General features: G+C 43.4%; 2 protein-coding genes and 1 non-coding gene across 3 annotated transcripts; 1 reads left to right on the forward strand and 2 right to left on the reverse strand.

Annotated features, from left to right (window-relative positions):
* Positions 1-660: 660 nt before the first annotated feature.
* ACOT6 (acyl-CoA thioesterase 6) lies at positions 661-6,500 on the reverse strand. Its single transcript, XM_021679548.2, has 3 exons — positions 5,870-6,500; positions 3,293-3,495; positions 661-1,747 (listed from the first exon to the last, which is right to left on the reverse strand). Exons 1-3 carry the CDS (start codon positions 6,324-6,326, stop codon positions 1,142-1,144), a joined length of 1,266 nt encoding a protein of 421 aa, XP_021535223.1. The 5' UTR covers positions 6,327-6,500; the 3' UTR covers positions 661-1,141.
* Positions 6,501-20,670: 14,170 nt separating this feature from the next.
* On the reverse strand, positions 20,671-25,763 carry ACOT4 (acyl-CoA thioesterase 4). The gene is made up of 3 exons (XM_021679547.2): positions 25,252-25,763; positions 24,123-24,325; positions 20,671-21,558 (listed from the first exon to the last, which is right to left on the reverse strand). Exons 1-3 carry the CDS (start codon positions 25,703-25,705, stop codon positions 20,953-20,955), a joined length of 1,263 nt encoding a protein of 420 aa, XP_021535222.1. The 5' UTR covers positions 25,706-25,763; the 3' UTR covers positions 20,671-20,952.
* Positions 21,611-21,681, forward strand: LOC123325927. Its single transcript, XR_006540760.1, has one exon. It is a non-coding gene; the product is annotated as a small nucleolar RNA SNORD56 (small nucleolar RNA).
* Positions 25,764-26,587: the final 824 nt, after the last annotated feature.

Consider the following 26,587-nt stretch of genomic DNA (forward strand, 5'->3'; position numbering starts at 1 on the left):
AATAAATAAATAAAATCTTTAAAAAAAAAAAATCTGTTGTATCGGGGTGCCTGGGTGGTGTGGTCGGTTAGGCATCTGACTCTTGGTTTTGACTGAGGTCATGATCTCAGTGTTGTGGGATCAAGCCCTGCATCGGGCTCCACGCTGGGTGAGGAGTCTGCTTGGGATTCTCTCTCCCTCTCCCTCTGCCCCTCCTCTATCTTTCTCTCTCAGATTAATAAAGAAATCCTTCAAAAATTGGTTATGGGGCACCTGGGTGGCTGTCGGTTAAGCGTCTGCCTTCGGCTCAGGTCATGATCTCAGGGTCTTGGGATTGAGCTCCATGTTGGGCTCCCTGCTCACCAGGGAGTCTGTTTCTCCCTCTCCCTCTGCCCCTCCCCCCTTATGCTCCCTCTATCTCTCTCAAATAAATAAAATCTTTTAAAAAATTGGTTAAATCAGTATATCAATACAGTTTTGCTTACAATAAATTTTGTTGTAAAGAATTCAGCTTTACTTTGTAAAGTTATCCTTTATAAATGTTGAATTTTGTAAAGGATACATTATCAGTAAGGAAGAAATTGAGGTTTCATTCGTAAAATAAAAGCAAAGCTTTGCATTCATAAAATAAAAGCAAAGCTTAGCATATGAAAAATATCAATGCCCCCAATCTTCAGAGTGGGGTTCAGAGACAAGTCTTGAATACACATTCAGGAACGTGTACTGGCAAGAAAGAAGCAGAGTCCATTCCTTAAGGGATTCAAGTGGGTATGTTCCCAAGGTTCAGACATGGTCAGTTAGGGTCCAAAGGGGATATGGAACTCTCAGCAATACAGAAGCTCAGTCTTCACAACCAGAACACAGGTCAAAGCTAGGCCAGCAATTGAGAGTTGGGTAGGCACTTCTTACATTTCTCCTATTTCAGGTTAAGATGGATCCTATGGATAAAATCAGGGTTAAGCCTATATGGTAGGTAAAGTTCAGGGGAGAGAGGGGTGGCAGTGAAGAAAGGAGGGTTGCAAAGCCTTGGAATCCAACAGGACCTGACAAGGAGCTGAGATAATTATTTTGTTACCAAAAGTTCCCTATGTGCTTTGGAAAACCCAACACATGTTGTATGAATTAGATTTTTATTAATAGTATCTGGTCTATGATTACAATGTTATATTTTGCTGGACTGGACAGATTTTTTACCATTGAGATGTTTATGGAAAAAAGTTTGAATTTGCTGCCAGGCATCTACCTGTGCCCTTGATTGAGCCTTTGGCTCACCTCCATGGAATATTGGTTGGTGTAACACTGTATGTACAGAAGCTCTACAAGGAGGAAAATAAGCTGGTTCAATACAATGACCAGTTCCTGGGTAGTAGATTATCTGGGGTCTGTCTTTCCCATGGGCTTGTAACCGTTCAGAGGCTATTTGAGCATAGAAGTCACTCCTCCAGTTATGATCATCCATGCCAACAATAAACAGGAAGGGCCCCTGGGCCCTTTCCAGTGGAATAATACTTGGGTGATTGCGTTCCTCCAGTGGATTGTCCCAAACATCCAGAAAATTCCAAAGTCCTGATTCATTAATTGTACATCTTCCTATGTCACTGCCAAGACTGGGAACAATCATATCCTTGTAATGCAGAGCAACTATTGTGTTGGCCACACAGGAATTGATAAGTACCGTGGCAGTGATGCCTTTCAAGAAAGAGGCCATGGAGAGACACAGGTCACCTCCTTTGGAGAAGCCAAGAAGCCCAACATTAGGGCCTTTCACCTGAAGAAGAGAAACAGAACAAGCTTAGAATTTGTAAGTGGAGGACATAAATGGTGATTTTATATTCTCTAGGTAGCTTTCTTAAATTTCATTCGCTTTCTTTCCTTATGCAACAATCCACAAAGCTCAACTGTCTTCTAATAAGCAAATCAATTGATGTCTTAATATACAGGCCTTCCACTAATATTTATGGTGACTGGGTCAAGAGTACACACAGAGACCCATACACCCCATACCTAAATATTTAAACGTTATAAATCAAATGAACAAACTCTTCAAGTATATTCTTTTTTCCCACCTTGATAAATATACCTCCATAACAGGAAATTTGAAAGCTTGGGAATCCCTGAAGTTCTGTACTGGAATGTGGCCTGGGGGAGAGCCAGACCCAGTCCTTGGTCCCTGGTCCACCTTCCTTCTTTTCCCATCCCCAGTTCCATCATGTACTTTGGGGCCTCTCACACATGTATGTGGACACCCCAGCCTACATGGTGAAGGCCTAGGTGTATTCACATTGACAGACCAGAGAAGAGACATAGAGCCTGGAAGCAGGATTAGTGCTATTTGGCAAAGAATTCTGGGGTTCCATATCACAAGGGCATGGTGTGTGTGTGTGTGTGTGTGTGCGTGTGTGTGTGTGTAAGGCACATGAATTCCAGGTGGATACATTCCCTGGGTCCCTTGGATTCCTCACCCTGTGGGCAGGGATGCAGCCCAAAGGCAGGCCAGAATGTGGCCATCTAAAACAAAAGGTCCAGGACAGAAGCCCCTCTTGCCTAGGCCTAAGGGCACAACTGAGTATATACCGGTCTCTTCTTTTTCCCTGGGGCCTTATCTCTTCTAATAAACCAATAATCACAGTTCAAGATCATCTAGGTTGTAGCAGCTCTGCTAAGAGACCATTCCCTGAATTCTGGCAGTGTTAGACTATCCTATAGAACTTATAGAACATTTTATTACTTAACATTAGAATATTTGAGTTTCTTTAAGTCTAGATAGTTGCAGAGTATGTATTCCATTTATAATCAGACCAAATGTTTTGATTATTTTTTCAGTCTCAGATAAGAACTCTCTATAAAAACATAATACCATTATCACATTTAACAAAATTAATGATTCCTTAGTATCATCAAATACAGTCCCTATTCAAATGTCCTAAAAATGTCTCTTAATAGTCAAATGTTTTCCTCTATACATTTACATTAGCCTTATAAGTGAGAAAAACTGAATCTCAGAGAAAGCAGTTGCCTTGTTCAGGATTATAAGGCCATGTGGTGGTAGATGGAGAACCAGAATTTAAGGTTAGTAACATTTTAGTAGAGCGCTTTGAATTATGGTCAAGAATTAAAGGGAAATAAACAGTTGAGTCTTAAGAGATTGGAGAGAAATGGGTAGAAATGAAAATAATAATCCTAGTAACTTTTGAAGGAACTTTGGTGTCTCATGACATATTTCTAGCCCCTGGTGTCCTGGGAGGGTGTTTGAATCCAGTCCTGTGTCCCTCTATCCCCTCTCCTCTGCATTCAGGCAAACACTAGAACCCACCTTTGGATGCTGCAGCATGAAGTCCACGGCTTCTTCAAAGTACTCCAGGTGCATATCATCCAAATATTCAGGGAGGTCTTCAAATCCAAAATAAGCCAGAGCAAGCACAGCAAAACCATGTCCAGCCAGGAGGCTGGCCCTGTATTCACAAAGGCCACCACCACTTCCAAACAGATCGATGATCCCAGGGAAGGGTCCTGCACCTAGAAAGCACCACAAATCATAAGGAGCTTTAGACTCTCAAAAGACATTCTCGAGTTTCAGATTTTGGCAGTCAGCAAAGAGAAGTTTCTGAAGCAGGGAAGGTTGGGGGTGGGGGAGTGAGTGGAAAAAGGATCCTTTTTAAAATAATTTTCCTTTTTTCTTCTTTTAGTAACCTTCAGGGAGAAGGGAGGGGGAACAAAATTATTTATTTTCTCCAGAATTTTTCACATATTTTCATATATATATATGGTATATGTATGGTAGTGTATATATACACACCATATATATATTTATACCAAATTAGAAATAGCACATGATGAGATGTACATTTCCCACAAAATTTTCCTCAAAAAAAAAATCTATTTGAGAATACTTTGAGAGCTGTAAAATGTTCTACATACATAAGGGTTTATTAAATGTACTCTGCGTGTCCTTGCACTCTCTGCTCCAGCCTTAAATAATACCATCCCTAAATGTGCTGTTCTCTTTCGCTCCTGAAAGTGGTATACACTAGTCTCTTCCCCTCTCTAGTTTTTATGATCTGGTTGACTCCTCAGTTTTCAAACCTAAATTTAGATCTCCCTTCCCAGAAGAATTCCCAGATCTCCCCCAAGGCTGAGTTGAGTCAGATAGCCTTTTATATGTTCCCACCAGCACCCTGGGCCTCTCCTTCTCCCTATCACAGCACTTGCCACATCTATAAGTGCAAGTATAGTTACCTGGGTCCTTTATTAGGCTGTAAGTACAGTGAGGACCATGTCTGACTTTGCTATCTATTCCATCCCAGTATGTAGCATGGTCCTTGACTTAATATGTATTTGTTAAATGATTGAACTCTTCTACATTATTTACAAAAGGCTTTGAGACAGAAAACAATTTTTAAATGGACCACATAGTAGACACTGAAATAGTTAACAAAAGATTGACTTGACTGGAATATCAGATACCGTGATGGGTGGTGAAAGGTTTTTTTGGGGGGAGATTCTTTTTAAGTGTTTTTTTTTTTTTGAAGCTTTTATTTATTTGAGAGAGTGAGCAAGCACCCACGTGAGGGAACACGGGAAGGGGCAGACGGAGAGGAAGAGAATCTCAGGCAGGCGCCCTGCTAAGTGCAGAGCCCAAGACAGGGCTCCCTCCACCCCAGGACCCTGAGATCACGACCTGACCTGAAATCAAAGAGGTGGTCACTTAACTAACTGAGCCACCCAGGTGCCCCTGGGGGAGATTCTTACTGAATCAGTCGGTATGATTTATTGAGCTCCTACTATATCCCTGGGCAAGCCTCTAGGAATATAGATACCCAGAGATGTGTTAAATCTGATCGCAGCCGCAGGAGTTCACAATTGAGTGTGCAGCCACTAGTTAAGGTTGGGAATTGCTGACGAGCTGTAAGAATAAACCAGGGCCTCTTGTTTTGGAGAATGACAGAATTGTTGTGGCAACTCCAGCATTTCTATATAGGAGGGGTTTCAACCAGGAATTTGGTTGTAAAAGTTGGGTCAAGGGTCTTGTTTCCAGGCCCCTTTCACCTAGTAAGCACCTTTTTACTTAGACCAGGGTTTCTCAATCTCAGCACTATAGACATTTTGAGTAAGATATTTCTTTGTTGTGTGGGCTGCCCTGTGCATTGTGAACGTTTAGCAACATCTCTGGCCTCTACTCACTAGATGCCAATAACGCCCCCCGCCCCCACCCTTCAGTTGTGAGAATCAAAAATGTCTCCAGATATTGCCAAATGTCCCCTGGGGTGGGGGAAAATCAACCAAGATTAAGAATCACTGCCAGGGATGCCTGGGTGGCTCCCTCGGTTAAGGGTCTGCCTTCAGCTCAGGTCATGATCCCAGGGTCCTGCTCAGCAGGGAGCCTGCTTCTCCCTCTGCCCTTCCCCCCTGCTTGTGCCCACTCTCTCTCTCAAAAATAAATAAAATCTTAAAAAAACAAACAAAAGAATCACTGACAGACTGTTTATGATGGGGGAAGGTGACCATCAGTTTGCTTTTTAGGATTATGGGGCACTGCCTCTATCTGTGGGTTTTAGCTTCCTTGGAAGTTTCATGTGAAAAAAGGCAAAGCAGCGTAAGTCATTACTTAATACTGGTATCTGACACAGCCGCCTGGCGGGCACTTGAAATAAATGCACTTTTTAGCATACAGCTAAGGAGTTCCGGTAGTGACTCTAGGAAGTGCCATGAAACTTAGAGGAAAAACGTCTATCCAGAATCCATGATAGGCTCTGGAGTGCGGGGATGAGCTTAGGAAAGTTCCACAACCACGTGGTTCCCCCCCAACCCCCCCGCCAGGCAAGAGGCTGCCCAGGGTCCCGGGACTCCTCCACCCGGTTCTCCAGAACAGCCTGGGATCCGGGGCGCTCACCTGGGGGCAGGAAGAGCGTGGCGCGCACCCGGCCCGCGCGCACCGGCTCCCGCCGCACGCCCGGCCGCAGGAAGTCGCGCTCGTGCACCGCCCGGCCCAGGACGCGCCCGGCGTCCGGCTCGTGGCCGTCGAGCACCTCCAGCTCCACGGCGAAGGGCGTCTGCACGTCCCGCTTCACCAACCGCACCAGGGGTTTCTCGGGCTCCAGGGCCCAGAGCAGCCCCATGGGCTCGAGCCCCGTGAAGCTGCCGCCCAGCGCGGGCGCGCGCTCCAGGTCCAGGAGGCCGCCGGCGTCGGCTTGGTACCGCGCGTGGGCCCGGAAGAGCGTGCCCTTCTCGTCGCGCAGGGACGCGCGCAGCGTGACGGGCTGTCGCGGGGCCAGGCCGCGCACGGCGATGCGAACGGGCTCGTCCCAGCTGCAGCGGCCCGCGGGCTGCAGGATTACCGTCGCCGCCATCTCGATTTCTGCGGAACAGGGGCGTCAGCCCTCCTCGGTCAAGTGTCCAGCCAGGCGCCTCTCCACCACCCTGGGAAGCAGTCGCAGTTGGAACCTTTGCACTTCTTCTTTTGGACTCACGTGAGACACTCTAAGCCGCTGTGTGAGGTCTCCTGGTGTTTGTGCAAATCCACTAGCGTCTGATCGGAAGAAAGTAGCTGCTAAAATCAGAGTTCATTATTGTGCAATCCAGCGCAGTGAGTGTGAAATAGAGGTACAAAGACGGCCGAGATTGGGAAAGATACTGGCAGTTCCGAGAATCTGGAGTTTTATAAAGCATCCCAGGTGATTGTAATTCAGATGATCAGTGGGGAAACAGCCTAATCCTTCCCTTGCCTCAATCCTTTACCGAGCCTTTTCCCTAAAGCTAAGGGTACCAAGGGTGGCTTTCAGAGCAGGTAGATGTTTATGGAGTGAAATCTACCTGAATTCCAGTCTGATCCTGCTCAATAGCCTGGTGATCCTTAGCAAGATATGTAATTAAGTCTCTGAATCCAGTCTCCTTGTCTGTAAAAGGCATATTGTGATGATTACATGGGCTAATATAGGTAAAAACACCGCACTGATAAAACTATATAGCAGGTGCTTAGTAAGAGTTTTGCTTTTCTTAAGACTTACTATTTTTATTATTTGAGAGAGAGAGAAAGAGCACAAGCAGGGGAAATGGCAAGCAGAGGGAGAAGGAGGCTTCCCAACTAGCAGGGAGCCCGATGCCCCATGCGGGGCTCCGTGCGGGGCTAGATCCCAGAACGCTGGGATCACGACCCTAGCCAAAGGCAGACGCCTAACCACTGTGCCACCCAGGTGCCCCAAGAGTTTTGCTTTTCAATTCACAAATCTGGTCACTGGCAGTGTCAGTGTTGTTGTGTCAGAGTTCTGGCAGGAAACAAGTGGCACTTTCCAATTGGGTAATTTGCGGAGAGTTTCATAAAGGGACTATTTACAAAGGCATTGGCAAGGTCAAAAAACAAACAAGGTTGGGTGCAGAACCTTGGACCCTGAAGGCTCAAGGGCAGAGGGCTGCCTGGCAGGAGGCTGGTAGCCATGGTGGTGTGGTAGGAGGAGTGGGGAGGGAATAAATACCTTGACCTCACTCTCCTCTTGCCCTTCACATTTTTGCCAGTGCCTTTCTTTAGCTGAACCTGACCATTCAGCTCAGCCTACTTGGTTACACAACAAGGTGGATGGAACACACAGAAGATGCCCAGCAAGTGGAAGCTCAATACATATTTTTAAAAACTGAACAAAAAGAAGCCAGACTAGGTCCCAGATCTGAGAATTTCAGTGAGCTTTGACAGCTCTACCTCCTGAAGTAACTGCTGTTGGGTATTTAAAATACCTGTTGTGTAAAGTGTTGCAGGCTGGGGCGCCTGGGTGGCCCAGTCGGTTAAGCATCTGCCTTCGGCTCCGGTCATGATCCCAGGGTCCTGGGATTGAGCCCTGGGTTGGGCTCTCTGCTCAGCAGGAAGTTTACTTCTCCCTCTCCCTCTTCGTGCTCTCTCTCTCTCAAATAAATAAATAAAATCTTTAAAAAAATAAAGTGTTGCAGGCTGTGCTCAATCTAGGAACACTCAGCTTACAAAGAATTTACCTAGGCTGCAGCAGCCACCAGCACAGTTGACATCTGCCCTCAGGGGCGCCTGGGTGACTTAACAGGTTAAGTGTCTGACTCTTGATTTCAGCTCAGGGTCATGAGATCAACCCACACATCAGGCTCCGTGCTGGGTGTGGAGCCTGCTTGAGATTCTCCCTCTCCCTCTGCTGCCTGCCCAAAGAAAGAGAAAGAAAAGAAAAGAAAAAAGAAATTTAAAAAATGAAATCTGCACTCAGATTTCAGAAAGGCAAAGAAATAGGTGGCTTCTCCCTCTCCCTTCCCTGATACCTAGGTTGCTGTGAAGAGGCACAGAAATGGCACATGAGGGAAAAGCAGCTAAGAGGGAGGCCTTGGGTCCTGGGATCGAGCCCCACGTTGGGCTCCCTGCTCAGTGGGGAGCCTGCTTCTCCCTCTTTCTCTGCTATTCCCGTTTGTGCGTGCTCTTTTCTATGTCTCTGTCAAATGGATGAATAAAATCTTTTAAAAAAAAAAAAAAAAAGGGGAGGAGAGGCTGGGCCATTGAAAATGCCTTCCTGTGGGGAATTCTGCACTTAGGAACTCTATGGAAGAAATAGATACTTTACAGGCCAACTGCCGGGGTGGGTTGCCCATAATCTGAAAAAGAATCAGTTGCTATAAGAAAGGGGGGTGGCTTCATACAAATTCTAATTTATTTAGAATCTAACAAATCTGTCAAATTTGTCAAATCTAACAAATCTAACAAATTTGTCTAGTGACTTGATGAAGTAGCTGTAGCTTAAAACCCAGATATGTAGCATACTATCTCCAATATTAAACATAAAAATTAATTTTTGTGTCCCTATTTTAGGGGTAGGGACTTTATGGGTAACATTTGCCTGATATAGAATCTCTCTGGTTACCCCCAGATAATTACACTCCCAGAAAGGGTTCTGTCTGAGAAGGCCCCTGACCTTTTCCATGCATAATAGTCCGCTGACTTTTAGTTATAAACTCAATATGGAAAGGCTGAACTTCAGAAAGTTACTTCAGTGTCACCTGATCAGTATGCTATCAATATAATGAGTAATTTCCTATCTGAATTAGGCTTAGGACACCCGTTTAAATATCACTTTAACAGATTATGTCAAATGTTAGAGAGTTGAAATATCTTGGAGGCAAGACTGTAAAGGTAAATCACTGGCCACCAAGTGACAGCAAAATGTTGTTGATGTCTAATATGTAAAAAAAAAAAAAAAAAAAAAGTATTGGGATTAAAAACAATGCCCTAGTAAGATCAATAAAAGGATACCAATCAAGGGATGATTTTTTTTTTAAAGATTTTATTTATTTATTTGACAGAGAGATACAGCGAGCAAGAGAGAACAGTGGGAAAGGGAGAAGCAGGCTTCCCACCGAGCAGAGAGCCTAATGCGGGACTCGATCCCAGCACCCTGGGATCATGACCTGAGCCAAAGGCAGACACTTAAGGACTGAGCCACCCAGGCGCCCCGCAGTTAGGGATGATTTAGAAAGATCTTCCTATAGAAAAACAGTTACAGATTCATTACATTCGTTTTCTGTAATCCTCAATTGACATCTGAGATCCATCTATGTTTCCAATAACCCAACTGAGAGTTGAAGGGGAAAAGGTTGGAAGTGGGAATGGATTCCCAGTTACCCCAGTATCAGCTATGATTTCACTCATGATCTGGCCTGGTACTATTTCCTGTTTACAGGTTTGGTGGGACAAGAGAGCTCCACATTTCCGTTTTTTAGCAGCCAGTATACATTTGAGGAAGTTCTTTCTCCAAGATAGCAATAACTTAATTGCAATAATAGTCTCATGGTTACAGAGTATTCTATCAATGTTCACTTCCTGACTTCTGTATTTGTGGCATGGTTATGTAAGGTGCTAACATTAAGGAAAGGGGAGGAATGGTATAGGGAACCCTGTACGAGTTTTGTAACATTTCTGTGGGTCTAAAATTATTTCAAAATAAAAGGTTTAAACAACAAAGAACAGTATTAGGGCCTGATGAAATCACCAAAAAGAATACCTTTGATCTTCTGTGTCCCACTTTGGAGCTAGGAAAAGCTGTCCACCTCAGGCCCTTCCTCGTCTGTATCCTTGAACATTTAGTCTTTCCCATTTGATTGAGGTTTCCAAGAATTTGCATTATCTCTCATCCTGTATCTAAATCCCCTGAAATACTTGAATATTTCCCTTGTCCGAAGCATCTGGACTCAGGCATATGAGGAATCTGATATTGTAACAGGTCTAGGGAGAAAGGACATTAGGGCCACATGTCTCTCCCTTTGAGGGGCCTTGTCCTTAGTCTTTAAGGAAAAGTTCCCTACGTTCAGAGAGATTAAATGGAAAGCATAGTTTTCAAAACAGCTACTTGCTGTCTGGATACAAAAACAGCTTTATTCTTAACCTGGTGAGCCTGCTCTTGGCTCAGTTTCCAGAACTTTGAATTACAGAAGTTATGTTGAGTGTTTGCCAGGAGTGTTGCCCTAGTGGCAGCTGTTACTGGGGAGTTTGAGAGATTAACTCTTTCAGGTGCTACATCACTTACTGTTGTAATTGTATTAAATCACTAGTAAGCAATAACCAGATAGTTTGACAAAGAAACAGTTGTATGAACAGAATGAAACACTAGCTCACAAAAATACACTCTTTAAAGGATCTTATTTTTTTAAGATTTTTATTTGAGAGAGAGAGAGAGCATGAGAGAGAGAGATTACGAGCAGGGGTATGGGGTAGAGGGAGAAGCAGACTCCCCCCCTGAGCAGGGAGCCTGATGTGGGACTGGATCCCAGGATCCTGGGATCATGACCTGAGCTGAAGGCAGATGCTTAACTGACTAAGCCAGCCAGCTGCCCTTAAAGAATTTTATTTTTAAGTAATCTCTACACCCAACATCAGGCTCAAACTTACAACCCCAAGAGTTGCATGCTCTACCTACTGAGCCAGCCAGGCACCCCACAGAAATACATTTTCTATTTGCCCAATTCTCCAGCTATTCACCACCAACACCATCCATGCCCTGCAATAGCTCTGCTTCTAACTGTTTGGAAGAGCAGGATGTAAATTTTTGAGAAAATAGGAATGCCAGTTTCTTTGCATTTTAGTGAAAAGCAGATTATTTGGGCAACTGGGGCAGCCTGTCTCAGGCTGATTCCGATGGCCTCTTTCATCATTCCTGATTCCTTCTGTTATAATTTTCCAAGACTGCAGTTCTCTAACATCCCATATGAAGGATCATGGTAATCTCCATAATCTCATCAAACACAGAAACAGCATCTAACTCTTGGAACATCATATTCAGAGGAGAGTGCTCACTGTGAGACCCCCTCTCCCCCAATTCAGTCTGGTCAATCTGAATGTCCTCTGCCCTTATCCTATGATCCTAGTAGCCAACATAGATTTTCCAGAAGTCTGGTTGTATATTATGGTGAGAGCTGGATTTCTGGTGAGTCATTGGGTCTCTTCCCAATAGTGTGTCTATTCATTGGCCCTTGGAAACCTTCTTCTTTTACCTCTATTACTGGGTAAGTTTGTGGTGATCTATGGAGGACTAAATAAATTTGCCCTTCAACATCCTGAGAAGAAAAGTCAGAGAATCTGGTCTGGGGAGAGACCAGCTGAATGCTGCCTGCCTGTTCTGATTTCTTGAAAGCCCAGGAAAAACAGCCAGAAGACAGTGCTCTCATCCCCTCATCTTTTTACCCTAAGCTTTAAAGTCCAAATCTTCTCCCCAGATAGACTTTCCTCTTATAATATCACAATTTTCTATTATAATATTGTCAATATCAGTCAGACTCAGGTCCTGCTAACTGGAATTATCTTTCCTGCCTAATGTCCTGTCAGTGTTTCCTCCAGCTGCACAAACTAATGCTGCCCTACCCAGTGGACTACATAGATTGAGACTACATTGCATTGTTTCCACTGGTGGTCCTTCACATCTTGAGTGTGCTCTCTAATTAGGACATCTGGAATCTCTACCATAGGACCTTGAACTTGTCTAGGAGGTGATAATATCCTTGGATAAACTGAATGGCATTTGCTGGGTCTTAGAGGAATGTCCTATGCTCAAATCATCAAGAACAACATGTAAAAACTTGGACCTTCCAGCAAGAATTACTAGGAACTAGTAGAAACATCAATATTGGCTTAGGATACACAGTGACTATGCAGTATTTACTTTAACCAATGCCAAAGCTCATACAGCTCCAGGCTTTGGCCATACCTGAGACCAAATAAAAGCTATAGTCAGAATCCTGGGATTATGAAGAAAATCCAAAAAAAATATTGATACTTTCATGCAGATTATATATAGTTAGTTCACCTTAGAGTAGACCAAAGCCTTCTCATTTCTTTCTGAGCATGAAGTGAGGTAGATATATAGACGCTGATTGGCATTTCTGTGATCCGTGAAGATCTTAGAAGGGATGGCATAATATGGGAGACACTCCTTCTGAAGAACCCTGTTGTCCCTTCTCATCTCTTTATGTGATTAAAGTTTAATGGTGTCGGGGCACCTGGGTGGATCAGTTGGTTAAGTGTCTGCCTTTAGCTCGGGTCATGATCCCAGGGTTCTGAGATCGAGCCACATCAGGCTCCCTGTTCAGTGGGGAGTCTGCTTCTCCCTCTGCCCCTCCCCCTGCTCGTGCTCTCTCTCTCTCAAATCCATTAAGTCTTGGAAAACATTTTTTAAAATAAAATTTAAAGGTCTGAAATTATAATTATAATGGGCAAGATATTGTATCATATATACGTGTGTATATATATAAATATAAATATATATATATATATATATATATATATATATATACATATACAAGTTAGTAGAGAACAGCATCGTAAGACAAGAGAACCATTCTGTATGAAGAGCACCACCCATTCATGTATTTATGAGATTAAAGTGGGAAGACAGGTGCCTGGCTGTCTTGATCGGTAGAGCATGCAACTCTTGAATCTCGGGGTTGTGAGTTTGAGCCCACATGGGGTGTAGAGATTACTTGAAAATAAAATCTTAAAGTAAAATGGGAAGATGTAGGGGCACCTGGTTGGCTCAGTCAGTAGAGCATGTGACTCTTGATCTCAGGGTTGTGAGTTTGAGCATTTTGGGTGTAGAGATTACTTAAAAAAAAATTTTTTTTTAAATGGGAAGATGTAGGGGCGCCTGGGTGGCTCAGTTGGTTAAGCCACTGCCTTCGGCTCAGGTCATGATCCTGGAGTCCCGGGATCAAGTCCCGCATCGGGCTCCCTGCTAGGCGGGGAGTCTGCTTCTCCCTCTGACCCTCCCCCTTCTCACGCTCTCTCTATCTCATTCTCTCTCTCAAATAAATAAATAAAATCTTTAAAAAAATAAAATAAAATATATGGGAAGATGTAGAGGAATTGCAATGCTAATGGATACTTTTTTTTTTTTTAAGATTTTTTTTATTTATTTGACAGAGAAAGACACAGCGAGAGAGGGAACCCAAGCAGGGGGAGTGGGAGAGGGAGAAGCAGGCTTCCGGCGGAGCAGGGAGCCCGATGCGGGGCTCGATCCCAGGACCCTGGGATCATGACCTGAGCCGAAGGCAGACTCTTAACGACTGAGCCACCCAGGCGCCCCGCTAATGGATACTTTTTTAAAATAAGATTTATTGATTTATTTGAGAGAGAGAGAGAGCATGCCGGGGGAAGGGCAGATGGAGGGGGAGAGAGAGAATTCCAAGCAGACTCCCCACTGAGTGCAGAGCCTGACATGGGGCTTGATGTCACCACCCTGAGATCATGACCTGAGCTGAAATTGAGAGTTGGACACTTAACCAACTAAGCCACCCAGGTGCCCCATGTTTGTATCTTTAAACAATATATTTTTTACTTTTACCAATTTTTGAATCTTACATAAAACATTTACTTTAAGTTTTTATTCAGCTGAAAGCAAATCTTAGGAGTGTATTCTACTTAAAAGAAAAACATCTTTATGTAGTATGATTTAATTTACATACCATACAACTCACTTATTTAAAGTTTACAATTCAGTGGTTTTAGTATATTCACAAGGTTGTGCAACCACCACCACCACTAATTCAAGAACAATTTTATCACCCCAAAAAGAAACCCTGTACCCAGTTTCTCCACATCCTCACCAACACTTGTTTTTATCTTTTTTTTTTTTTAAGTAGGCTCCACGCCCAGCATGGGGCTCAAACTCACAACCCCAAGATCAGGAGTCACATGCTCTACCGATTGAGTCAGCCAGTTATCCCTCTGTCTTTTTCATTATAGCAATTCTAGTGGTGAGAAGTGGTATCTCACTGTGGCTTTGTTTTTTAAAGATTTTATTTATTTATTTGAGAGAGAGTGAGAGCCAGAGAGATCACAGAGGGAGAGGAAGAAGCCGACTCGCAGCTGAGCAGAGAGCCCGATGCGGGGCTCGATCCCAGGACCCTGAGATCATAACCTGAGCCGAAGGCGGACGCTTAACCGACTGAGCCACACAGGCGCCCCTCATTGTGGCTTTAATTTGTATTTTCCTAATGATACGGAGCATCTTCTCGTGTGCTTATTGGCAATTTGTATATTTTCTTTGGGGAAATGACTATTCAGAAGCATTGCCTATTTAAATTCCCTCAGCCTGAAGTTTGACCCACTCCCTCATCCTCCAATCAGGACTCTGCTCAAAAACTACCTATTCAAATACTTCCTTCACCAGTCTATTTAAAATATTACCTCTCTCGGGCGCCTGGGTGGCTCAGTCGTTGGGCGTCTGCCTTTGGCTCAGGTCATGATCCCAGGATCCTGGGATCGAGTCCCACATCGGGCTCCCTGCTCGGTGGGGAGCCTGCTTCTCCCTCTCCCACTCCCCCTGCTTGTGTTCCTGCTCTCGCTATCTCTCTGTCAAATAAATAAATAAAAGTCTTTAAAAAAAAAAATGTCACCTCTCTCATCATGCTCTAATATTTTTTTTATTCTTCACAGCATTTATCATTTTATTTTCTCATTTCCCAACTAGAATAAATGCTCTCGACAGCAAAGACTTTGTTATCTTTGTTCATCTGTGCCAGGAGCTTAGAACATTGCATCCCACGTAGCAGGCTTTCAATAAATATTTGTTGAGTGAAGTTGAATGACTGAAGGCAACAACAGAAAATAAAAGCTTTTCTGTTTCTTTTGGAGTTCCTTTCAACAAGGTACTCAGCAGGTTTATTTCACCTTGAAAAAGTAAATGCTATATAATTAATACCTAATATGAATCCATTTTGAATATACATAGGAGATAGAGTTTAAACAGATTGGTTAAACTGACTTTCTCAGTAAGATTTTATTTCATTATTCATCGATGACAAATTCTTAGAACAAGGTTTAACTGTCATAATTCTGTTATTTTATACCTTTACTTTATACCCTATACATATACCTACTCTGACTTGAGGTTAAGGTGTCCATCTCTTACTCTCTGACAGGAAATCAATACTATATATGATCTAAACCCATTTTTTAGAGCAGAAAATTGAACATACTAGGAAAATCAACCTGATATTTTGTTCTTTACTGGAATGTATAGTCCATTTACACTTAATGTAATTACTGATCTATCTGAGTTTAAATTATTATTTATTTTCTACCTGCTTATTCTATATTTTTTATCTTCTTTTAGCTTTTTAAAAATTATTCAGGATGGCCTGGGTGGCTCAGTTGGTTAAGCGGCCGACTCTTGATTTTAGCTCAGGTCATGATCTCAGGGTTGTGGGATCAAGCCCTGCATGGGGCTCTGTGCTCAGCATGGAGTCTGGTTGAGAATCTCTCCTTTTCCCTCCGCCCCTCCACCACTCATGTGTGCTCTCTCTCTCTAAATAATAAAAACTTTATATAAAATTTATTCCATTTACCTCCTGTATTAGCTTATGGTAATAACTCTTGATTTATTAACATTAAATAAAAATTAGTATTTTTACCACCTTGTGAAAAATGCAGTGATCTTAGAACATTTCCACTCATTTCCTTCCTACATATGCAATTTAATCCTATGTGTATTTTAAACTCCGTAGTATATTATTTGTAAATATTTATTGGGGCACCTGCGTGGCTCAGTTGGTTAAGAGTGCCTTTGGTTCAGGTCACGATCCTGGGGTCCTGGGATCGAGCCCTTTGTTGGGCTCCCTGCTCAGTGGGGAGCCTACTTCTCCTTCTCCCCGCCCACTCCCACTTGTGCGCTCTCCCTCTCAAATAAATAAAATCTTTAAAAAAATTTTATTTAGATTTCTCTACATATTTAACCTCTTCATTATATTCCATTTCTTCCTTCATCTATGTGGTCTCCCCTGGAATCATTTTCCTTGTGCTTGAAGAATACTCTTTAGTTTTTCCTTTGTTGCAGATATGCTATATTATCTCAATTTATATTTCTCTGAAAATGACTTTATTCTGGTTTCATTCATTTTTTTTCAATAACCTTTATGAAAAATAAATGCTTTCATATTTAAGTATCTCTTTTGCTAGTATAGGCTTCTAGGTTGTCACATATTTTCTGTCAACACTTTGAAGGTATCATTCCAGTGGTTTGCCGTTTACATCATTGCTGTTTTTACGTCAGTTGTTAGATTTATTGTTGTTCCTTTGAAGGTTGTCTTTTTTCTGTGGCTGCTAGTAAGGTTTTTTTAATCTTCAGCTTTCTTTTCAGCAGTGTTCCTACATAACACACAATTCCGTGGACAGATTGCCAAGATCACTGCAAAAACAACTCCCATCTCAGATGCTCTTCTAGGAATCTTGCAATTCCCTTATCAGGAGATAAGAGTCTATAGCCACTTTCCTTGCACCTGACGTCTTTGTGTTTACCCTCGAACAATGGAGTACAGTTGAAGTGATGCTATGTGACTTCCAGAGCTAGGTCATAAAAAATGCCATGTACTTCTGCCATCCTTTCTTGGGACATTCTTTCTTGAAAGTCAGATACCATGCTGTGAGAAAACTCAAGCAATCCCTGGACCTGCCCATTTACACAGGAATCACAGTTGCCTTTAGGACTAGGTGGCAGGTGGAAGCTGGAAGGGCTTCAAGGAGACTGTTAGTGAAAGCCTAAAGGACCCCATGGAGGCTATTATTGAGGGCCTAAAGGAAAGCAGTAAAAACTTACTGGAAGCTGAAGGCAACACTGACACTTGGCAGTCATGTGAAAATTGGAAAATATACCTAAATGAATTCAATAATCTGGCTGAGGGGATTTCCCAGCAGAGTACTGATAGTGCCATCTGGCTTCTGCTGCCTATGATAAAGTGCAAGAGAAAGAATTAAAAGAATGAACTGTTACAGGTGAAGGAACCAGGACTTGCCAAGTTTGACAATAATACTATTTCTCTTTCCCAGCCTCCCCGTATGGTAAATTAGTCGTTAATTAAGACAGGACCTCAGACCAAAGTCAAATCCAGAGTGGGTCTATGGGGGATACTTTGTAAAGACCTCAGAAAGATTTGAGGTAGTGCTTCATAGAACATTTCAGACTGAGAGAAGGCCCTCTGAAGATTTTAAGGTGTCCCCAGCAGATCCTATCTATTAAATAATAGATTCTAAGAATCTTAAGGGTATTACCCTCCGCATACTCACAGGGAGCCCCAGGTAGAGAACTTCTTGCCTCAAATAGATTTATAGTGGTGTGTTTTATCTAATAAAGTGAACCTCACTAAGGTTTTTAGAAAACCCACATAGTTCTTAAGAGAATTGTTCTGGTAGCAGTACAAATTTGAACTAAAATAGAAAGAGTGCAGAGAAGAAAAGAACTTTGGACTCCTGATCTTTTTCGTCTAGGAAGCTGACGGAGGAGGTTTTGTTGTTACTCAGTTGTTTTTTTTTTTATGGAAAATAAAGGTTTTAACTCCGAGGGCAGAACCAAGAGCTACAGAGAACAACTTACAGAGAGTGTATGGGCACCACAGAATTGGCAAAATGTTCTCAGCTGGATTTCAGAATTGCTAGGGGCCAGTGACTGTTGTGTGCCTCCCATGTCCCCCATTTTTTTTCTCCCCCATTTTTTTTTTTTAAGATTTTATTATTTGACAGAGACACAGCAAGAGAGGGAACACAAGCAGTGGGAGAGGGAGAAGCAGGCTTCCCGCGGAGCAGAGAGCCCGATGTGTGGCTCAATCCCAGGACCCTGGGATCGTGACCTGAGCTGAAGGCAGACACTTAATGACTGAGCCACCCGGGCACCCCCACTTCCCCCATTTTTGAACAAGAATGTAAGAGTTATCTTATACCTATCCCACCATTGTATTCTGTGTGTGTGTATGTAGTTGTTTCTTTAGTTCACAGGTTTTCACTTTGAAAATGATACTCGAGGAGCTATACCCAAGGAGCCTCATCTGTACCTAGATGTGATATAGATGATGCAATCTTAGACCTTGAGCCTGAGCATGACACTAGAATGGAATGAGATTTTTGAGGAGCCTTGAAAGAGGGACGGGTGTATTCTAACTATGGGAGGAATGTGAACCATTGTGGACAGAAGGCAGATTTTCAAAAAATGATTACAATGTTTCCCATCCTATATTATTCTAGAACCTTGCCACTCTCCTTTTAAGAGGTGGACTCTATGTTCTCCTTGAACTTGGGTGGGGCTTTGGGACTGCCTTGACCACTAGAGTATGGCAAGAGTGATGCTATGTAGCTTCCAAGACTAGGTCAGAAGAATGCCATGCAATTTTGCCTTGCTCTTTTGGGATGCTCACTCTTGGATCCAAGCCCAAGTAGCCAGTGAAAAAACCCATGTGTAGAGATATTGGGAGACCCTCCTAGCCCATAGGACTGTCTGAATTCCCAGATGATGGCCACTACCCTCCTGCCATGTGAGTGAGAAAAATAAATGGTTACTATTTCCCCTCCCCCCCCTTTTTTTTCCGAGAGTGTATGCAAGCACACTGGGGAGAGGCAGAGGGAGAGGGAGACAGAATGTTAAGTAGTTTCCATGCTTGGTAGAGTCCGATATTGGGCTTGATCACACAACCCTGAGATCATGACTTGAGCCAAAATCAAGAATGAAACGCTCAACCGACTGAGACACCCAGGCACCCCAAAGAGTTACTGTTTTAAGCCACCATGTTTTTGAGGTAGTTGTTACATAGCAACAGCGAACTGAAACATACCCCAAAACATTGTCACATGAAATAATCATTTTGCTCACAAATACACAATTTGGACAGGGCTTGACAGGTACAATTCTTCTCTGCTTCAGATAATCAAAGCCTTTGTTGGCTTCAATTTTAAATGGCTTAGGAGTTAGAATCATCTGGAGGTTTTTCACTCACATATCTGGTACCTGGGTGGAAATAACTCGAAGGCTGGGCTTCACTGGGACAATCACAGGGAATGTCTACAGTTGGCCTCTCCATGTATTTTTGGCTTCCTAACATTGTCACAGGCTCAAAGTAGTCAAACTCTTAAAGGTGGCTCAGGGCTCCAAGAGCCAAGTGTTCCCAGCAGAAAAGGTGGGATCTTCATAGCCTTTTATGATCTAGCCTCTGAAGTTACAAAGTACCAGTTATGCTCCACACAACTGATTGAAACAGAAGCACATCCAGATTTGAGAGAAGAGTATAGATCTCCCACCTCTTGGTGGGAGAAATGTCAAAGGTTTATGGCTATGTTATAAAACTGCCACAAATGATTTTTCTGTGGTAAGTATGGCATTCTTTATACTTGTCTGAAGTTTATAGTTGTTATGAACCGAATGTGTCACCTCAAAATTCGTTATTTTGAAATCCCAACCCACAATGTGGTGGCATTTGAAGCTGGGGCCTTTGGGATGTTATTAGGTTTAAATGAGGGCATGAGAGTGAGGCCCCCCATGATGGAATTAGTGCCCTAATAAAAAGAGGAAGAGAAACCAGAGCTCTCTTTCTTTGCCACAGGAGGACATGGGGAGAAAGCAGCCATCTGTAAGCCAGAAAAAGGCCATTACCAGGAACTAAATCTGCTGGAATCTTGATCTTGGACTTCCCAGCCTCCAGAAAAAAATAAATGTCTGTTGTTTCAGTCAACCAGTCTATGGTATTTTGTTATAGCAGCCCAAGCTAAGACATAGTGCTCCTTGAATATGTGGCTTGATGTCTTTGTCAGTTTTGAAACAATTCTCAACTATTATCTCTTCAGATACTCTTACGCAATGCTTTGCAGCCCTCAAAGAAAATGAGGAATGAGGCCTCTAAGAATGTCACACTACGATTTTCCAAAGTCTGTTCTTAAAGCCAAGGAAGCAGGAAAATAAGTCATAGTCATTCATCCTTGAAACAGAGTTTAGGCTTACCTATTCTAGAGATGCTCCCCATCTTTACCCCAACTCCTCCTCCCAAAGGATTCTTCTCTGATCTCCATGAGGAAAAGGTCAGCCTGGCTTCCTTATACCAACACCTCTCTGTAGGTTTGGCCAATGAAAATTCTACCCTGCTACCAGTATTTGAACCAGTAACAAACATTGGATGGCAATTCTCCCACAGTGATTAAAAAAAAAAAAAAGTGGGGCGCCTGGGTGGCTCAGTTGGTTAAGCGACTGCCTTCGGCTCAGGTCATGATCCTGGAGTCCCGGGATCGAGTCCCGCATCGGGCTCCCTGCTCAGCAGGGAGTCTGCTTCTCCCTCTGACCCTTCCCCCTCTCATGCTCTCTCTCTATCTCATTCTCTCTCTCAAATAAATAAATAAAATCTTTAAAAAAAAAAAAAGTGACCTAGTATTTGTTCAACTTTAAATTTCATCCATGGCTCAAAGTGTTAAGTAAAAAAAATCTAGAAGAAAATACAAATTTTAACAGAGGGGATGCTTTTTACTTTTTGTGTTGTATACCTCTAATTGAATCTTCTACAATAGGCATGTGTTACATTAGTAAAATTAATGAAAACAATGTATTAAAAATGTTACCTAAAATACATCATTAATATCCATGACATGAATTTAACATTATCCAGGGGACAACTGATTCACAGATGATTATTAAATACCAGAATCTGACCTCGAATTTCTCATGTCAATAACAGACCAACACATTACAATTTAGGGGAAGCTATATTCTGGGTACCTCCAAGATGTTTGCAGAAAAAGGTTAGAATTTGTTTCCAAGCATCTTCCTGAGCCTTAGAATGAGCCCTGGGCTCCCCACCCCAGATTACAGGTTTGTTCACTAATGTCTGCACAGAAGCTGGGCATAGGGGGAAGTAAGGAGGCTCAATAAAATGCCCAGTCCCAGGATAAGAGATGATCTGGGGTTTTTCCTTTCCATGGGCCTGTAACCGTTTGGAGGCTATTTGGGCATATAACTCACTCCTCCAGTTATGGTCATCCTGACCAACAATGAAGAGGATGGGCCCCTGGGCCTTCTCTATTGGAATCATGCTGGGGTTCTCATGTCCTCCTACAATATCATTCCGAATATCCACAATGTCCAGGAGGCCTGAGAAAGCTACCTTGATTCTCCTAAAATCATGGCCCAATGATGGGATGCAAGTCTGCTTGTAGTATATGGCTCTGTTTCCACTGAACCCAGATCCATTGATGGAAACTGTGGCTGCGATGTTCTTCAAAAATGAGGCCATGGAAAGACAAATATCAGCCCCTAAAGAAATGCCCAGAAGCCCAATGCCTGGGCCCTTTACCTGGAAAAAAAGAAGAAAGAAGAGTCAAGAACATATCTCATAGAAAAATGTTCTACAATGATGGCAATATTTTTCATCAACATCAATTCACCTAGTGAATGTTGATACTTTGGGTCTGAGTTAAGCTGAGGGTAGAGGGAAGATGGGGGCTCGGAAGTGGCTGTCCCTTTAGAGGCTGACAGAAAAAAAATAAAATGGGGCTCCTGGCTGGCTCAGTTGGTAGCACACATGACTCTTAATCTTAGGATTGTGAATTCGAGCCCTACACTGGGCAGAGATTACTTTAAAAAAAATAAAGGTATTACCTATTAAAACACTTTTTTGGGGGGCACCTGGGTGGCTCAGTCGGTTGAGTGTCTGCCTTCGGCTCAGGTCATGATCCCAGAGTCCTGGGATCAAGCCCCGCATCAGGCTCCCTGCTCCGTGGGAAGCCTGCTTCTCCCTCTCCCACTCCCCCTGCTTGTGTTCCCTCTCTCGCTGTGTCTCTCTCTGTCAAATAAACAAAATCTTAAAAATAAATAAACAAAACACTTTAATTTGTGAGTTGGCCACAAGAGTATCAACCTCAGCTGACAGGAGTTTCTTCCCACATAAAAAATATCTGGGTGAACACATGGCAAATGAATTGTCAACTCACTGGCAAGTCTGGGTATTGATTACAAATGTTCCAGACTATCATCCACTAGAGAATGCTGAGTCACGGAGCCTGTCAAGTTCAGGTCCTCATTTAGGTGGACATGATCTAAGTCTCACTGTGCCAAGGTATCTAACTCTGTGGAACCAAGTTCTGTTCTAAGTGAATGACTCACCAGACCCCATCTAAATATACTGGCAAATGATTAACTTTATAGAAACAAAGTAAGACTTCAGAGTCAAATTAAGTAGTTCTTAGCTTCTGAAATATGTGGGCAAGTTCTGATCAAAATCTAAGAACACACTGATATCAGAAAATTAAAGATTAAAAAATTAGAAAGAGTCTGCACAGAAAAGTAAACAATCAACAAAACTAAAAGACAACCTAAGGAATGGAAAAAGACATTTGCAAATCACATATCTGATAAAGGGTTAGTATCCAAAATTTAGAAAGAATTTATAAAACTCAACACCCAAGGCACCTGGGTGGTTCAGTGGGTTAAGTGTCCAACTCTTGATTTTGGCTCAGGTCATGATCTCAGGGTCCCGGGATCAAGCCCTGCATCGGGCTCCCTGCTCAGAGGGGAGTCTGCTTCTCCCTCTCCCTCTGCCCCTCCCCCTGCTCATATTCACTCTTGTGTGCACTTTCTCTCAAATTTTTTAAAAAATCTAAAAAAAAAATGTTCAACATTACTCATCATCAGGGAAATGCAAATCAAAACTACAATGAGATAGTACCTCATACCCATCAGAATGGCTAAAATCAACAACACAAGAAACAAGTGTTGGCGAGGATATGGAGAAAAAGGAACACCCATGTACTGTCGGTGGGAATGCAACCTGGTGCAGCCACTGTGAAAAACAGTATAGAGGTTCCTCAAAAAGTTAAAAATAGAGCTACCCTACAATCCAGTAATCACACTACTGGGTATTTATCCCAAAATACAAAAACACTAATTCAAAGGGATACATGCCCCCCTGTGGGTATTGCAGCATTATTTACAATAGCCAAGATATGGAAGCAGCCTACATGTGCATCAATAGATGAATGGATAAAGATGTGATGTATATATATACACAATGGAATATTATTCAGCCATAAAAAAGAATGAAATCTTGCCATTTGCAACAAGATGGATAGAACAAGAGAGTATAAGGCTAAGTGAAATAAGTTAGTCAGAGAAAGACAAATACCATGATTTCACTCATATGTGGAATTTAAGAAACAAAACAAAGAAAGAAAGGGAAAAAAAAAAAGAGAGAAATCAAGAAGCAGACTCTTAACTACAGAGAACAAACTGATGGTTACCAGAGGGGAGGTGGATAGGGGGATGGGTTAAATAGGTGATGGGGATTAAGGAATGTACTTGTGATGAGCTGTTGAATCCCTATATTGTACACCTGAAATATAACACTGTATGTTAACTATACTGGAATTAAAATTAAAAACTTAAAGAAAGAAAGCATGTAGGGGCGCCTGGGTGGCTCCATCGGTTAAGCCTCTGCCTTCAGCTCTGGTAATGATCTCAGGGTCCTGGGATTAACCTCCCTGCTCAGTGGGGAGTCTGCTTCTCCTTCTCCCTCTGACTCTTCCCTTTGTTCATGCTCTCTCTCTAATGAATAAATCAATCTTTTTTTTTAAAAATGTTAAAACTAAAAATTAGAAACTCATTTTGCATAACAAATGCAAATTCCTGAATAATACCTTTAAATAAAACTTCACATGGATTTTTACAATTAATCCTGTCTTACTAAGTCATCTGACAGAGAAAGTGTAAATAGGCACCTAAAGCTAAGGAAGTCTCCAAAAGATATTTCTGTGAAAGAAGAGTTGAGCAGCAACAGGGCACCTGACACAGGTGAGTGCAAAGTGACACCCTCCCTGGATGTATTTCTAGAGAGAATGATAAAATAAAGGACATTAGGAGAACCTTGGAGTGTTGAAGCATGTAGCACAAGGCTTCTTCAAAGTAGTCCAGGTGTATGCCATCAATTTCCTTGGGGAGATCTTCAAAGTTATAATAAGCTAGAGCCAACGTGGCAAAGCCATGACCAGCCAAAAGGCTGGCTCGATATTCCATGAGGCCCCCTCCAATTCCAAAGATGTCAATGATCCCCGGGAAAGGTCCAGGTCCTAGAGAAGAGAATATAAAGGAAAGGCATTATACAATTTAAAGAATTTGCTTTCCTTTTAGAGATCTCTTTAGTGGGTTCCTATGAATCAAAGGGAAAAAAACACAGCTCCCTGAGTTATTATGCAAAAGGAGTACAAATACCTTGTAAGGAAAATCTACAAGGTACCTTCTCATTAATGAGTTTATCCTCCATATGATTCTATAAATTATCTACAAGGTTCTAAGAATCTTTAGTTATCAAGGGCTAACTTGAGTAACAAAGTCTTTCATTACTGACTACATCATGAAAGGAGGAATTTCATGTTTTAGACCGTGTTGATTCATAGTGTTCTGTTAGGGGATTGGACATAAAATTAAGAATCTTGAAATAAAGCTTTATGTTGTGTTGCATTGACCCTTGGCTTTGTGTGTGTCTACTGATATTTCAGATGTCTATTTAGAGATAGGAAAGAAAAATAAATATCCAGAGATGGCTTCAGGTGAGAAAACCAGTAGAATCTAAAGTGTGATCTGTGGTACAGAAGGGCATGAAGAAGTGGAGAAGAGGCCCAGTGTACCCAGGGCGCTACAGAAGGGTGACATGGCAACAGCTTCCTTGATTGATAGGGCTGATGAGATCTATAAAGTAGTTATTAAAACAAAGTGGACCACATACCTACCCATCCTGACCCTTTTTATTTTAACCTGCCGAATAACAGTACTCACCTCATTGAGATATTATGGAGATTAAATGAGATAATACAAGCAAAACGCATAACACAGAGCCCAACACATCAAAATACTCCATTTTGGTTGTTTGGCTACTGGCTTAGTCATTGTCAGCTTCTCTGTCCTAACGGATGAGCTAAACTCTGCCTGCAGTAGTACCGGAAACCACTGGCCGCCACGGCACCCAGCCGCGCGCCCCCTCGCAGTCCACACTCACCAGGGGGCAGGAAGAGCGTGGCGCGCACGCGGCCCGCGCGCACCGGCTCCCGCCGCACGCCCGGCCGCAGGAAGTCGCGCTCATGCACCGCCCGGCCCAGGACGCGCCCGGCGTCCGGCTCGTGGCCGTCGAGCACCTCCAGCTCCACGGCGAAGGGCGTCTGCACGTCCCGCTTCACAAACCGCCAAAAAGGCTTATCCGGCTCCAGGGCCCAGAGCAGCCCCATGGGCTCGAGCCCCACGAAGCTGCCGCCCAGCGCGGGCGCGCGCGCCAGGTCCAGGAGGCCGCCGGCGTCGGCTTGGTACCGCGCGTGGGCCCGGAAGAGCGCGCCCTTCTCGTCGCGCAGGGACGCGCGCAGCGTGACGGGCTGTCGCGGGGCCAGGCCGCGCACGGCGATGTGCACGGGCTCGTCCCAGCTGCAGCGGCCTGCGGGCTGCAGGATAACCGTCACCATCCCGGCTGCACGCGGCTGCCCTCTGGACCTGGAGCAGGGAAGCCGCAGGTCGCGACCGGCCGAAGTCTGGCCCAGGCGGCGGAGTGCGCTTCGCAGGCCCGACGGGGTCAGGCGTCCCCTGGCGCAGGAACGGTGGGTGGTGGAGCCGCGTCAGGAGGCGTCTGGGCGCTGCAGACCCGTGGCCTGCGCACCCGGGACTCGCCTGAGTTAAAAGCAGCAGCAGGTTGTTCTCCCAGCCCGGGGGGTGGGGGGCGCACGGAGCGTCCTGAAAACTGGGTGTGGTGCTGAACCCTCCTCCGAAACGCTTCTCTCCCTCCGGCCGTTCTCAGTTGTTGGAGTGAAAGTTGGGTAATCGATTCGTGTTGAAACCAGAACTGAATGAGTTTAGGCAGAATTCCAAAAATCCCAGGACCTCCGTGGAAAAGGGTAACTTTTTTTTTTTTTAACTTTTAGTGAATTATAACGTACAAAAAGCGTGCAAACCCTAAGCGTACAGTCCAATGAATTTTTACAGTCGGAACATAGCATACCTGTGTAACCAAGCCCAGGAATCCAGAACCCTCATTACCAGCACTCCAGCAGCCATCCTCATTCCTGCTCCAGGCATTTCCCTTGTCCCCAAAGGTACTCTATCCTATTCCAACAAAATGAGTTATTTTATGGGAATGAATCCTTCGGTGCGTCGTTTTTAGTGTCTTTCTGCTTTTAACAGTGTTTATGAGATTCATGTCTATTGTTGGGTGTAGTTGTACATCTTTTATTATCACTTCTAAGAGGTTCCATTTTGTGATAGGACAAGTGTTTGTCAACTTTACTACCAATGGACAGTTGATAGTTCTCAGATTGGGACTATTTGGTGCTATGAACATTCAAGAACCTATT

This window comes from Neomonachus schauinslandi, chromosome 9 (assembly GCF_002201575.2).
Source record: "Neomonachus schauinslandi chromosome 9, ASM220157v2, whole genome shotgun sequence".
NCBI classification, from domain to species: Eukaryota; Metazoa; Chordata; class Mammalia; order Carnivora; family Phocidae; genus Neomonachus; species Neomonachus schauinslandi.